The sequence below is a fragment of the Lichenostomus cassidix genome, chromosome 1 (genome assembly GCF_008360975.1).
Source record: "Lichenostomus cassidix isolate B80296 chromosome 1, HeHo_3.0, whole genome shotgun sequence".
NCBI lineage: Eukaryota > Metazoa > Chordata > Aves > Passeriformes > Meliphagidae > Lichenostomus > Lichenostomus cassidix.
The window spans coordinates 32,696,244-32,711,309 of NC_139479.1; the positions used below are offsets into that span (position 1 = coordinate 32,696,244).

General features: G+C 39.2%; 1 protein-coding gene across 3 annotated transcripts in view; it reads right to left on the reverse strand.

Annotated features, from left to right (window-relative positions):
• Positions 1 to 15,066, reverse strand: part of SLC9A7 (solute carrier family 9 member A7) — a 71,061-nt gene that overhangs the window by 29,577 nt on the left and 26,418 nt on the right. For all 3 annotated transcript variants that reach the window (XR_014850890.1, XM_085055827.1, XM_085055835.1), the window contains exons 2-8: positions 8,397 to 8,596; positions 6,989 to 7,066; positions 6,266 to 6,342; positions 5,519 to 5,631; positions 4,077 to 4,182; positions 3,642 to 3,788; positions 248 to 348 (exon numbers count right to left, since the gene is read on the reverse strand). Coding sequence is in view for 2 of the 3 variants with exons in the window: in XM_085055827.1 (XP_084911953.1) it covers positions 248 to 348; positions 3,642 to 3,788; positions 4,077 to 4,182; positions 5,519 to 5,631; positions 6,266 to 6,342; positions 6,989 to 7,066; positions 8,397 to 8,596 (822 nt within the window). In the remaining variant the exon portion in view is untranslated. The remainder of the gene's footprint in view (positions 1 to 247; positions 349 to 3,641; positions 3,789 to 4,076; positions 4,183 to 5,518; positions 5,632 to 6,265; positions 6,343 to 6,988; positions 7,067 to 8,396; positions 8,597 to 15,066) is intronic.

Sequence of the window (15,066 nt, forward strand, 5' to 3'; positions counted from 1 at the left end):
TTACAAACCTTCTATTCAAGTGAGTGAGATACCAGATTAGGGAGGTGGTGCTTGAACCAAACCATTGCTTTTAAAAGCCTTTGTTACACAGTGAGCTACAGCTTTGAGATTGAACAAAACGCAAAAAACCACCCAAATTTAAACACAAACATCACGTTTCTCATTGAAAAGTTTAAGTGAGAAAGTGGAAAAATAGGTAAGATGAACTGGACTTCTGTCCCCCAATGCTCGAATCCCAGCAACTCACCAGTAAATCCACAAGCTTCTGCAAGCAAGAAAGTGCTCCAGGACATCAAGAAGAAGAGAGCTGTTTCCAGCAGGGGGAAGCAGTGCAACTTGGTAAACTTTGTCACGTTAAGTCACTTGTTAAGGGATCAAAAAGAAATCCTTTGGCTTCTCTGTTCCCCGTATTTATGAGAAGCACTTTTATGTACCTACAGCCAGTGCTTGTTGGGAAACAAAATACTTTTGATGCTGAAAAATGTGAATTCTAACACATCAAAGCAAATTTCAGAATCAACCTGCAACAATCAGTTTTGGATATTTTTGTTGCATATCCTTGGCCAAGTGTGGCTCTACCTCTTAGAGGAATATTATCTTATTCTATGTTTCCCTTCGAAGTGCTAGCAAGGATGGGATATATACCTGGCATTCCTTGTAGATTGTATGTCTCTTGTTTTTTCAGGGGATTGGTGGGGGAATGATGTTTGGTTCCCCCTGCCAACCTCAACAATCAGTCCCACTCCCATCTTCAAATAAAGCATAAAATGCATTCAATAGCATTTAATTCACAGGGCTGTCCTTGACTACAGCAACCCTAAAACAAGTAAGATTTATAAGATTTTTTCTGCTCAGATTTGTTAATAAGTCTTTTCCAGCAAGCGTGGCTACTTCAGTACTTTTAAGGCAAAAAAATTGCTGCCTACAAAATGTATTTCCTCTCCTTGTGCTGATGTGTTTTAGAGAAAAAGCCAAATCAGAGAAGCTCAGTCTTTCAATGTTCAAGTTCATCTTGCAGAGGAGAGCAAAACCTGAGGAGCATCAAAGCACACACTAAATTAACAATTCATACAGCTACTGAAGACATGGAACAGATTTCAGTAGTGTTAAATTTAGCTCTTCACACACTACAAAAAAGAGTTGTTCACATATTTATAGAAGCACTACTCAGGCAGCAGGTAAACACTGAACAGCACACTGTATCTGAGGTGAAAACAGCTATGCACAGTTCATATGAAGGCAATCAGTACCAACCCTCCACTCACACCTACTTCTTGCTGACATTCTCTGCTGACTTGGACTAGGGCAAACATATGCTGCAGACACACCTTCAGCCACGACCTTACTTCATCAGAAGGTTGCCCTCAAAACAAAGCCCAGAGTAGCATTAAAATATATATATATATATATATATTCTCCATGTTGGCATTACACCAAATATAAAACACAGCATATTTTTAAACAGCTGTTAATTCTACACAGAAACCACCTCTAAAACTTCTGAGGTCAACTGAATTCCTCCCCACCACTTCCCCCAAACAGATCTGATTTCTGAGATCATGCTTCTGAAGCAGCAAACATGCACCATAATAAAAATTGGAACCCATTGTCCCACAGGGTGCTCAGCTAATCCCAGTGCCTGGCTCAAAGGATATTCATGGATGCCTAAAGAAACTGGATTGCCACAGTCACTCCATGGGAAAAGAAGAGGTTGAACCTTGTTCCCCTGATGTTAGGCAAAGGCCCTTGTCAGAACCAATTCCTTATTTCCAGTCTTTTCTGGCAGCTTTGTGAATCAAATTGTTTATTACCCTTGATGTTATTGTAAGTAACCGTGCCAAAAAATTTCATCCAATCTAAAATTAAAACCTGTGCTCATCATTTTAGAGGAAGATGAAGGTGAGAGAAAGACAAAAGAAAATCATTTTATTATTCCATACAATCAAGCAAATTGAAATGCTAACTGAAATGAAAATATTATTTCTTTTTTCTTAACTGTTTTCTTTATTCCTTAGACACAGCCTTCTATTATTTCACTTTTTTTGCAACCAGACAGATCTTGTAATTTAGAAAGAAAATACAAAGTGGTACAGTACCTTAACTGTTATAAGAATAACCACAGACAGCTTGCTGAAAGTCAGAACAAGTCCTTGTATACTATCTACATAATTTGAAAACTGAGTATTCTGTTCTTAAAGGACAGTGCATGACTGTATGAAACCCCTTACTCAGAGTGGTACAGATATCAGTACTTCACACTACAGGAAAAACAATCCATTAACTTAACCCTTAACTTACGGGTTCTAATCAGCTATGAAGAGTAAAATGCAAATTTAGTTTGCTTCTACAGCATTGCATAACATAAAGGATGTTTCCAAAAGAAAACAGTTATATAATTAACCAAGTTTTCTTTGGTTAAAACAAAACCAAAACGGAACAAAAAGAAAAAAAACCCACCACACACACAAAATGCCACCACAGAGGCTTTGTTCTGAACAGCCTCACATCATCCTCCTGAGCACAAACATTAGAAAAAGCAAGGACTAGTTGCTGCTTCAGAAGCATAATTTTACAAGATGAATCTGAATACATTTCAGCCATAATTAGTAGCCAACCAGCAAGCCAAAAACCACAGCAGCAACATTTGAGCAGTGAGAGCTACAATGAAGAATCGTGGTTCTGGGTCACATGGATTGCAGATCAGTACAACTGAGACTGAACATTAAATATCAAGAGCAAATTTTCCCTGTTGTACTTAAAGGGTTTCCATTATGCAGACATCTTAGGAAAATCTGCACAGTTTATATATTATAAGATACAGTTGAGACATTACTGCTTAAGAGTCACAGGTTCATGATCAGTGTATAAAAAAAAAAAATCACATTTTACCCCTTTCAGGTCAGTGTTCAGAAGTCTAGGTAAATCAAAGCAGCCTGGGGTTTGTACAGATATGTTTATAGTAGCCAGTCTGAAAGTAAAGACTGAATTTTTTCCTGAAGAAGCATCATGATTCCTAGAGCAGATCAGGCTGCAGGTCTACTGTCTGAGCCTAAAACAAAACCCACACAAATTGCTTGCTGGGCACCTCAGAGATCTAACCAAATAGCAGCAACAAGCATCAAGAGAACAGAATAGATCATGCAAGGCACAACATGTAATAAAGTTAACTCTCTTAGGGATACAATCTTATCCATGAGGTAGGACATCAGACTTCTGGCAAAAGGTTTAAATGCAGGACCCAAAAAATGCAGTGTGGGTCAGAAATAAGAGATTTTGCTGAAGACAGAATCAAATACCAGTTACCATAGGAGATGTCTTTCAAGGCAAATAATGAAACCTAGGTTTTCTAATTTTATAAAAAGAAATGAAACATTATTAGGATATGCTTATTTAAGGTCCTCCCTTGGCTTGTTGCAGCAACATCATTAAAACTTCTAATATGGCCTCAATTATATTGGAAAGAGTTGATTTCTGTGGGTACTTTTGTCTTTCTATAGAGAAGAAAAGTGTCATGAATACTGATCACATCTTCACACTCAGAATTAAACATACTAGAGTCAATTTTGCTATAATTGGAAACAGGATAGCCCTGATAATACCCACATGTGCTATCTCAGCTGGAACACCTAAACATGAAAAAGGATATCAGAGCTGTCACAACCCCTGTCACTGCTCCCATCATGAAAGAGCCACTGAATATTCCCAGGAAAACACCAACAGACTTGAAAAATGCTGCTGCATCAAAAGCATGGGTATTTTCGCCTGTTGGCTGGTAGGCAACTATAGATCTAGAAACAGAGAACACGATGAGAAGTTAGAAACAGCATCAGAAAAGATTATTTTTCTGTAACAACACCATCTGAGCTACAGGGAAGCAATCCCACACTGAAGGCATACATGTCATTCTGGCTTGTGTATGCATTAGGGATCTTGGCAAATGTTTGCAATGTTTATCAATTCAGTTAAAGACAATCCATTTAAACTTAAAATAATGTTTCTCAGAGAAAGCATTTATTCTAGATAAATGCCAAAAGCAATTAAGTAATTTCAGAGTAGAAAGTCACATAGTTACTTACGAGGATAATACAATGGCAACAGCATCATTCAACACGCTCTCTCCAAACAGAAGGGCATAGAGATCCACATCAGCATGCAGCTCATTAAATATTGCTAGCACGGTAACTACAGAAAGAAAAGAGAAAAACAACACTGGATGACTGTGTGAGCTGATGGAGCAGACTTCCCAGTATGGCTAAAGCAACAAAACCCAGGAACAGAAGTACAGGATCAAAACTAAAATGGGAAACTGAGTGGTCATGTTTACCTACAGGTAAGCATTTCCTCCATCAGTTTTAGGGCAGCTGCATTAGGAGGTGGCTCTGTTGTCCTCCCATCTGCACAGTGTTCATAGCAAGGCCCCATAATCAAAGGGCATGGGACAGACAAAACACTTATACCAAAGCCCTGATATTATTTTAGGACATGTACCATATAAGACAATCAATAAAATGTTGTGCGACTTCCTGCTTTTAAAAACTGTATGGATTGTTGACACAGGTTTATTATTGCAGCCATTGTAAAACAGTACAAATAGTCCCAAGTGTTTCCCAAAGTATACACTATGCCACAGGTATGAATTTCCACATAATTTGAAAAGGACAAGAGTGCTAAATATTTATAATCATTCTTTCAAGAAACCTCAGTCTGAGCTGAAAGACCATGATCTCGAAGATGTTCCCATACACGTACTTCAAAAATCACAAGGTGATTTTTTGCATAAATTGTATGCAACCCCCAGCTGTTCAGAGCTCAGCTCAATCACAGGAGCTACTTCCCATTTTCACACTAATCACCACTAAGCACCTCAAATAAACTGCTTTAAATGTCAAGCTTAATACTTCAGCACTCCCTACCCTGGCCCCTGACATATACCAGCCCTACAAACTGATCTGTTAAGCAGAGACATCAATGTGAGCCTGCTTGACTCTGAAAGATTAATACATTATTTGGGCAGAAGGTAAAATTACTTGGCCAAAAAAGCATTCTTCTGCTTAAACTTGTAAAACATGAAGTCCATTTAAAAGAGGAAAAAAAAACCTGAGCCACAAGCCACCACCTAAAGAGCCTGAAAGCCTCAAATATTGCTCTTAAATTAGCTAGCACTGAGCAATGTAGCTTAAGAAGGAAGTCCTGCTATCCCGAAAATGTAATTATTTCATCTATTTGCAGCCTTAAACTTGATGCACCCTTAACTAGAAACCACTGGGCAAAAACGTATTTAAATATTTGAACAGGAGAGTTACACTTTTCTCCAAATATACCATGATGTCATACCAGTTCAGCAACAAATCAGCAGAGAACAGCTTTCAAAATGCTCAGAATTTGCATGCATTTCAGAGAAGAGGCTCAGAGATACCAATATAACAGAACTGAAAATACAGTCCTGTTAATATGCAGCTGAAAATTCTAACAATAGGGTTATTTTGGAAGGTTATTAAAAAAATGTTCATCCAGTTACCTGGATCAGTGGCAGATATAATCGCTCCAAAGAGGAGGCAGTCTGTATAATAGAATTTATCAGACAGCTGACCCACCAGCTTCATTAGTTTCACAACCCCATACATGAGATTCCTGAAGAGAAAGAAGATAAAACATTCCAAGTCAAACAAGCTGGTGCATTTCAGACAAGCCAAGGAAAAGCACAAGTAGCAGTATTTCAGATAGGCTTGTTTAAGCCACAGATCTGCGGGACACAGTGTAGCACAAAGCTCTCAAAGTGCACTTTCCTCTTTTCCCTATAAAACAAGTCCAGCAATATGTGATCCAAAAGACATCACATAAAAAAAGTGAGCAAAGTCTGAAATCTTCACACAATTAGCACAGAGTCTACATGTGCTAAATTCTTCCATTTTCCACCAAATTTTCCCTGCTCAAAATTCCTCTCAGTATTATTTCCCCCAAAACAATACATAGGCCAAAAGCTCTGAGGTAAGAATAGTCTTCAGGTTAATTCTCTAGGGAAATTCTTTGAGGGACAAACCAAGGTCACCAATACAATTCAGGATTTCTGTTAATCAGAATATCCATATACAGTAATATCAGCAGCATAAGAGATTGTAGGCAAGCAAACCAACATGACCAGCTATCTTAAACTAAATGTGTGTGAAAATCCACACCTAAAATATATATGTATGCAGGCAAAGAGAACATGCTTTATCAACTTAAACTTTACTATAGAGAGGAACTGATATCGGTGTTCACTTACCCAATAATAAAACAAGAGACTGCTGTTCCTAAAAAGGCATAGGCCAAAATGGACCCCAAATTCCTGAAAAAGTGTCTCTGCATAGGAAAAAGAGGTTTATATGTTTACTTTAGAAAAGTTATATCGCCCATTCAGAACCATATAACACACTTCTTCACTTGCATTAATACACAGAAACATACCTCCATTTCAGAGAAATATTTCAATTATAACAATGTAAATTCAATCCAACTTCAATACATTGAATAAACCAGATCTGTGCCATCCATTAAATCCTACATGTAGCTTGTTGACAGAAACCAGCACCAATTCATGGTGCCTTCAAGCAAAATCAGAATCTGGGCCCTTCTGGCATCAAGGGTCTGACACATCTCCACTGGGATTCAGTGAGATTCAGTATGCTCCTCAGCATAATTTACTGCATTTTGGACATTTGAGAAGGATCAAAACAATTCATAACAGAATATATTTTACTTTAAATGAAACTGACATTAATCTCTGGCTAAATTAAAAGGAAAACAAATCAGCAAAATGAAATAGAATTTAATAAATTTATACTTAAAAATACATGTATTTTCTCTAAAAACAATATGACCATCTCTGGAAGAAATGAGATTTTTCTTACTGTAAGTAAATGCTTGAAGGGAGACTACAATCCTGAACAAATCAGCAATCTCACATAAAAAAAAAGCACCTATTCTCTTCAGAAGTTATTGCACTTACTTTCTTCAGGCTATAACCAGCATGAAAAATAATAGGAGGCAACAGAATGTTGAAAAAAACTTCTGGGTCAAATGTAACCTAAAAAATAAAATAGAAAATTTCAGTTAGAAACAGACATATACAAATAGTTAGGTCTTTTTCCTCTTTCATTTTCTGACAACTGCTATTTTTGGTTGTTGACAGAGATGAATTGACCCTCTAAAACATTGGCCTGCTCTATTTGTACATAGCAGCAAAAAGTTGCAGCTCTTGTTGGTAAATAGCATTTAGAAAGGACAGTCATTACATCCATTACCAGTGATAATCTGGCAGCAGTCCAAACACAGTCCCCAATTTTAAATTCAAAATTTCTAGTAGAAATTATGCTGGAGAAGATGTCTCCTGTTGTGACATCTGATATTGATATAGCTGCAGATGAAATGCTATTTTAGCTTACTGTTTTGTGCAAGTTTAGCCACTGACTAGTTATTGTAAGCCAATCAAGCCAGATACAAGACCAGTTTTCAGAAATTTGGATCATACACGTTTTCCATGTATTTCAGTAGAAGTTCCAAATATCCATGAAGGACTATACTACACAAAGGAAGGAAAAACAGCAGTTAAAATGCAAACAGAAGACTTTCACACATGTGAGACTAACTAGACTCTCTTTACCACTGCCTAAGCACAGGTTACAAGAAAAACACTACAGCTGTGCCCTCCCAGAGCAGGACTCATTTCAGCTAACTTTAGATACCTGGAGCAGACAGATACACATAGACAGCTAAGCTCTTTTCACAGTCTGCAGAAAGAAGTATTTTTAGATCACAATGCTATACTTCAAAGTCTAGCTTTGATACACACAAAAGGTGGTTAATTCCTGACACTGAATAAAAAGGCAAATAACACATCTGAATAACAGCTGATATGTGACTTTCACTTCCAACACCAGACTGTCTAATTTGGTGGTTTATAGGAGTGGAAGTAGTCACTATTCCCTGACAATAAACAGATTTTAAAACCCTAGGGAAAAAAAAAACCAACAAAAAAAAAAAACCAAAACAACAAGGAACAATCACTTTTCACTAAGAATTTAACATTTTCCTTATATTGCATTTATACAAGGGAGCATAAGGCTTTTTTTTTTTTTTGAGCTGGTGTCTGAATTCTACATATGTTAGAAATACACATTAAGTCCTCAAACCAAGGGCTTTAGGAAAGCACTACCCACGTGTAGCTGAGTACAGTATCTTCAACAGGGATATAATACAGAAGGTGCTTTTGAATTAAGCATTGAAATGTTGTTACTATCAGGAATTCTGACACTTGACACTACCTAACATTTAAATGGGATAGAGGGAGGAGGAGGAAGGGAAGCAGAGATGAAGGAGGAACACTCAGCCAAGCAGGAGAAATGGTGTAGCCTCACCTTTCTCAACATGTCATTTTGCTCCACGTTGTGGATTTTCCCAGGGCTGATTTCCCCTTTGAGTGTGTACTCGAAGAACTTGCCGCTGACATTGACCAGCAGGGTTGTGAAGGGCCTGTCGGAGTGCGAGCAGCTGAATGGTTTGTCATGGCCACTCGTGGAGGGAGTGCCATACCTCAGGATCACCCCAACTATGAGCCCTGGAAGAGAGTTAAAAATCCACGATTGATGTGCTACTCCAGCACCTTTACGAGCTCCAAACGATATCCAAGGGATAATGCATGAACTTCACAAGCATATGTGCATCATAAACACGCTGAAGTGAATTGTTACTATCAGTTTTCTGCAGAGGAAGAGAGGCCCTGAGCACATCTAACGACCAAGCAATTTGAACAATCTGGTACCTGACTGAAGTGACAAAAAAAGGGCTCCGTTTCAGCTTTTGTCTTCCTCACCCTCATTCACACCTCGAAAGTGCAAACCCAGAGTCACATGAGAAGCTGAACATTAGGGCAAATCAAGTGCATTTCACCTGCCTTAGCACAGAACCGAGCAAACACATGGTTGCCAGAAAACGACTGCTGGAAACATATGACCATAACTGAGATGGAATGGTGATGTTTGCTGTATTGTTTCATGACTGCAGCAAGGATGCAGTTTTTAGTCTACAATCCCAGGCAAGCAAACAATGCCTGTTGCACAATCTTCTGTGTACTCCACAAACTTTAAAACTAAAAGTCAGATGATATGCACAAAGAGGCCACTACATACATCATTTGCAAGCATTTTCCAAGTTTTACATAAGCAAAAATAAAGTAAGGTATGAATGAGCAATCATAAGAGATCCAGGATTCAGGAATATGAGACAAATTACTTAGCCAGCAGAGAAAATCCAAAGAGAAAATGCTGTCAATAACAGATGCATCAGACACAGTGACAAAAATAATTCATAACCTAATGCCAGGGGGCTGGAAAAGAACAAGGTTTTAACTGAGCACCATTCCTGGTACAATGTACTACGAGAAGAACTTCCGCAGAAAGAACATACAAGAACAGTCAAAGTGGTTTTGGTCTGGTAAGTAAACAAATTGATACCCACTTACTAGAGACTCCCCTGTTGCCTTAGGATGATCTGCAATTTAATTTCTGTTCCAGACAACTGCAAGATGAAGATGGATGTTTGATGCTTTTGTTGACAAGTCAGTAGTCAATACTGGTTATGCTCCCTGTGACCCTCCCTCTGCATCCACAGGTCTGTTTCCCCAGATAGTAAATGAAGCTGACAGGTAATAACCACAAAATAAATGAGGTAAAACAAAGAAAAAAAAAATCTACCACGCACAACAAAAAACCCAAATAGACTTATCATTATGTAGTGTAAAGAGTAACCAGGTTGTATCCCCAAAAAGCCAGCCAAAAGGAGATACCTCATTCTCTTCAAGTCCACAGTGACAAAACTGTTTTAATGCAAGAAGGTATGGCAGGTAGCAGGTGTGACAGTGGGAGGCTCACCTCCAGCCCTCCTTCTTTAAAATCAAGAGAACACAGCAGCCACAAGATCGTTCCAAAATAGCTGGAATATTAAGATATGTTTTATTTAGAAAAGGGAAGCACATACCCAGAGAGAACACAGGAGTAGAAATCCCCTAAACAAGATAAATCTACTTACTGAAATTTCAAATGCTGACAATTTAAATACAGGTATTTATAGAAGCATCTCCTAACACCACTGGAGCATTTCACAGCTTCATATGATGGATGAGGTGGAAACACAGCTCTGCACAAAGTGCCAGGTTACAGCCAGTCACCTCCAAACTGCTTGCACTACCAGTCATGGCTACAGACACCTTCATCAACCCACCCAGGCAAGCAGCCTAAGCTTTCTGCTGCTTGCAGCTAGGAAGAGCTATGCTCACAGAATACATCACAAAGACGGATTGTAGTAAAAACTGATCTAACTAGCATCAGCCAGAAATCCTGTAGTAAATCACAATGCAGAATGAAAACTATACAGATGAGCTTATACATAGCTGTGGCACAAAGCCAAATCTAAATTGCTGCTCAGCTGAGAGTAGAGAGGGGGACACTGGTAGATGTAATACCTTCTTAGGGTCAGAGACTATCCTCAGTGAATGCATTGCAAAAGCAGATGGGAAACCCCATTACTATTGCATTAGGAAGAGAAACTGGAGAGCAGGAGGTGATTGCACTACACAACTGGATATAATTCACTTGTACATTTTCCACCCTAATAAAATATACCAGATACATGACAATTATATCCATAACTAGTATTTAGCATTTGAAGTGAAACATTCTTTAACCCTCAATATCCCATGGCCCAGTAACACAGCTACAGCGAATTTCCATACACCTCTTATTGATAAAACACCAAAGTGGATGAGTTTTTTGCACTAAACACCATGCAGTTTAAGAACATGTGATCCCTGCTGCCAGGCTGCCATCTTGCAGCAGGATGCACCTGGACTAGGTGCTTTTGTTGAGTCAAAAGGCTGTCAGAAGCAGTCAAGCGGGTAAAGCTACCCACAGCTCAGTCATTAAAGAAACATGTATGAAAACAAAAGGGGCCCAAGGAAGACACACAAATTCCATGGCCAGCTACATTAGCAAAGTATTAGACATCTATTAGTTCTAAAGATGAATCAGAATGAAAATCTCCCTGACTTTACAAAGGTGGAGGCATACTGTTGTATTTATCATATAGTCCCGAACCAATAGGTTTTGAACATTAAAGTGAAACATTAAGACACACATTTGACAGGAGTCATTAGTGCTTTTCAAAAAAGAATTTGAAATCTTCACAGAAGGCTCTGTGAAAGAATTTTCATTTTCCAATGAACATCATGTCTTTTACATGCTAAAAATTTACTGGACTTCTTATGTGATTTCTACATCCTATCTCACTTGACAAAACAGCATTAACAAAGCTTATACATTTAGTTAGCCCCCCAAGACCACAAAAAACTAAAACCCCAAATGTTTTTCTGGCAGACCAAACAGCTTGATTTATAGCCTCAGAAAGGATGCCCTTCTAAGCTATCTGCCATTAGGTGTTATACAGAAGACCAGGGCATCTTCTGTAATTTTGTCTGGATACTTGAGTTCAACCATTTCTAAAAGATCAGAGTTGCAGCTAGAGAACAAAAATAGAATAGAAGGAAAGATATCCAGAATTTTTCAATGGACAAGCCTAGATTAAGTCTGGTAAGACTTACTTCTAGGCTGTTAACATAAGCATAAATTCACAAGCTCTGTTGCTTATTTGGAAGCAAGGAATGATTGCTGGAGTCTAGGAACAGACACAGAAGGATCAGTACATAAACTTGTGTTCCTTCTGCCCAAGGTATCACTGGTGAAGAGTTTATGGAGAACCTGGATCAAGAGAGCAAATGTTTTTCTGACTCCTTAAGAACATTCTACCTCTTCAAAGAAAGAACCTCTGGGCCAAATAAATCCAGCATTGCCTTTTATTGCAAGACTGTCACAAGGGAGAAAAAGCTTTAAATGAGTACAAATATTTCAACATTTGAGAAGTGCCTTGCTTTCAAAGTTTTGGGTTATAGTAACTATTGCAAGGGCAAATTTACATCATTGCTCAAGGACTCTTAGGAAGGATAATCTCAGAATCTAATACTTAATACCCTGTATGCCTGACTTGCCTTCTCACTTTTACCAGAGAGAGCAGTTATGCCAGCAGTTTGCCTGTACAATACTGATCATACACCTTGTACACAGAGAATATCTTACTAGAAATTAAGCATTAAAACCTGGGAATATTTTGTCCCTTCTGAAACAAATCACTATTGATAATGAAAAATATTAGATTTCAGACATAGTCATAGAATCATTTGAGTTGGAAAGTACCTAGGATCACTGAGTCCAACTGTTAACCTGGCACTGCCAAGTCCACCACTAAACCATATCCTTAAGGACCACATCCACACATCTTTTGAACACCTCCAGGAATGGCAACTCATCCACCTTCCTGGGAAATTCCAATGCTTTCAATGCTGGCAGCGACCACTCTTTCAGTGAAAAAAATAATCTTAATATCCAATCTAAACCTCCTTTGATGCAACTTGATTGGTTGACACCAATCTAACAATACACCATTTAAAATGTCATCTTTACTTTTGGTTTTGTTTGAGTACAGAAGTCACTGAAGTGAGAACATGAAAGACACACATAACCACGAGTATGTTTATCTGGTAAGAGCCATGGTCTGTGTGATTTCCACAGGCTGTGAAGCAGCCCTGAGGTTTCAGGGGGTGCCAACTGGCAGCAGACTGCAGGAACCAGAGGCATTCACACTTCACATCACACAGTTTGATCAGTGAATTCAACTAGATCTGTGAATCAGTGGACTGGATCAACCTGTAAGCTCAAACCTGTTCAGATACAGTTTCTTTCATACACTTCTGGTAAAGAGCCAGGCACTGAATACTGAGGGTCCTTCCCTCTCAACCACGTTTCAAACTGAAGGAGACTTGATAGAGACTTTACTTCTGTTTGTAGCTACTCACTGGGGAGACAGAGAATCGAGGGACAGAATCTTCTGGAAAGCACACAGTGACTAAAGGCCACAAACGTGTTGCAATGTGGGCAAAAAATTAGGCAAGGTTTGTTTTTTAAAACAATGAAGTGGCTAAGCACCAGAACAGGCTGTCACAAAGGCTGCATAATCCTTCCTTGCCTATAGCCAAAACTCACTTGAGTACTGCAATGAGCAACCCAAGTTGTGGAGGCCTTCTGTGAGCAAAGGTCTTGCCCATGAACATTTGGAACTGTCAGACAGATACTTTATACTGCAACAGTTCCTTTTAAATCACCTTGGCTGCTTTCTGGGTCAGTCTTGGGGCTTTCTGTTACTTTGGAGCTGGGTTTTTATTTTGTTTAAATGAAAGACTGCATTCCTGACTCAGTAAGAGCAGAAGAAATAGCAATGAGTCTCCTCATAAAGGCCAAAAATATCCAGCAGATGAGGAAGGGGCTGCTTTTACTTCCTCAGTCCACCCTGACTTGTCATCTGTCCTGGGACTCAGCTCACCCTACCAAAAGCAGGCAAGGGAGGTGACTAGGAGATATGCAACTAATTCCACATAAGTACAGGAAAGCAGATCCTATGATATATCACATAAAGCACTTGCTACTAATACTCTTGTACTTCTTTTTTTTTCTTTTCTGTTCCTATCTTTTCCTTTTTTTTTTTTTTCAATAATAGTATATTTTGGAAGTTACACTGAAGCAAACCACTGACAGGTTTGTGAAGCTGGGCAGCACTGTCAGTGGTAAGAGCCAGTCTCAGCTTGGCAGAGCTTGTCTCCTTTAGTGCAGCACATTTTAGGTACCCGGGCACCAGCTTCTTCAGTGATAGAGAGCAAAAGACCTGCTTGCTTTTGAAAATACACACAACGAGTATGAAGAAAAAAAAAAAAAGGATTTCTTATGTTTAAAAGTTGAGATTTTATCTCCCTACTCCCAAACTGAACCTTTTACCAGCTTGAAAGAAACAAAGATGAAAAAACTTGGCAAGGATGAAAGAAAGCCCTGTATGTATTTTCAAGGTGAAAGACTAATAATAATACACAGTGTTTATCATAGAGATAATTCTTCTATTGGATGTTTGTGTGCATCAAGATACCACAGTTGGAAAGTTTTACTTTAAATAGCCTGAACACCAACAAAGGAAATATTTTTCCTATTAGAGGGTCAACCTTTGAACCTCACAGTCCACACCTTCAAATTTCACGGTGATTTATGAGGAAGTTTCAACACTTTTACAAAATAATTCAAGCATTGTTTCTGATCCAGAAATGAGCAAATAACGTCACATGCTAAAAAAATGAGATCACATGTTACATACCAGCTCCAGAAGCACTAGCAACTCTGTCTATACCATTTGCTTTCTATTCATTGCAGTACCCTGTACAGGAGGGCAGAGGAACACCACTACACAACCCCCTGAAGAAGGGTTAAGCTGGTGACTGTAGAACCCCAGGTCTCTGATGGCATCTGTACTTCCCCTGTACTCAGCACTGGTGAGGCCACACCTTGAGTGTTGTGTCCAACTCTGGGCACCTCACTCCAAGAAGGACATTGAGGTGCTGAAGCAAGTCAAGAGAAGGGCAACAGAGCTGGTGAAGGGTCTGGAGCACAAATCCTGTGAGGAACAGCTGAGGCAATGGGTTATTTAGCCTGGAGAAGACAAGTCTCAGAGGTGACCTTACCATTCTCTACCAGCACCTGAAAGGAGGTTGCAGCCAGGTGAGGGTTGGTCTCTTCTCCCAGGAAATGGGTGACAGGACAAGAGGAAATGGCCTCAAACTGTGCCAGGGAAGGTTCAAGTTGGATGTTAGGAGTAATTTCTTCACAGAAAGGTTGATTAGACAGACTGCCCAGGGAGGTGGTGGAGTCACCATCCCTGGAGCTGTTCAAGAAACCACTGCTTGTGGCACTCAGTGCTGTGGTCTACTGACACAGTGGTGTTTGGTCCAGAATTAGACTTGATCTCAGAGGTCTTTTCCAACCTAATTGTGATTCTGTCTTGCACTCAGCATGGCTAATCTATTAGCTATTTTCTCAATTGTGCAATGCTGCCAGCGTGGCATTCACCAGCCTGTCACATTGCTGCAGAAGATACAAACTTTGA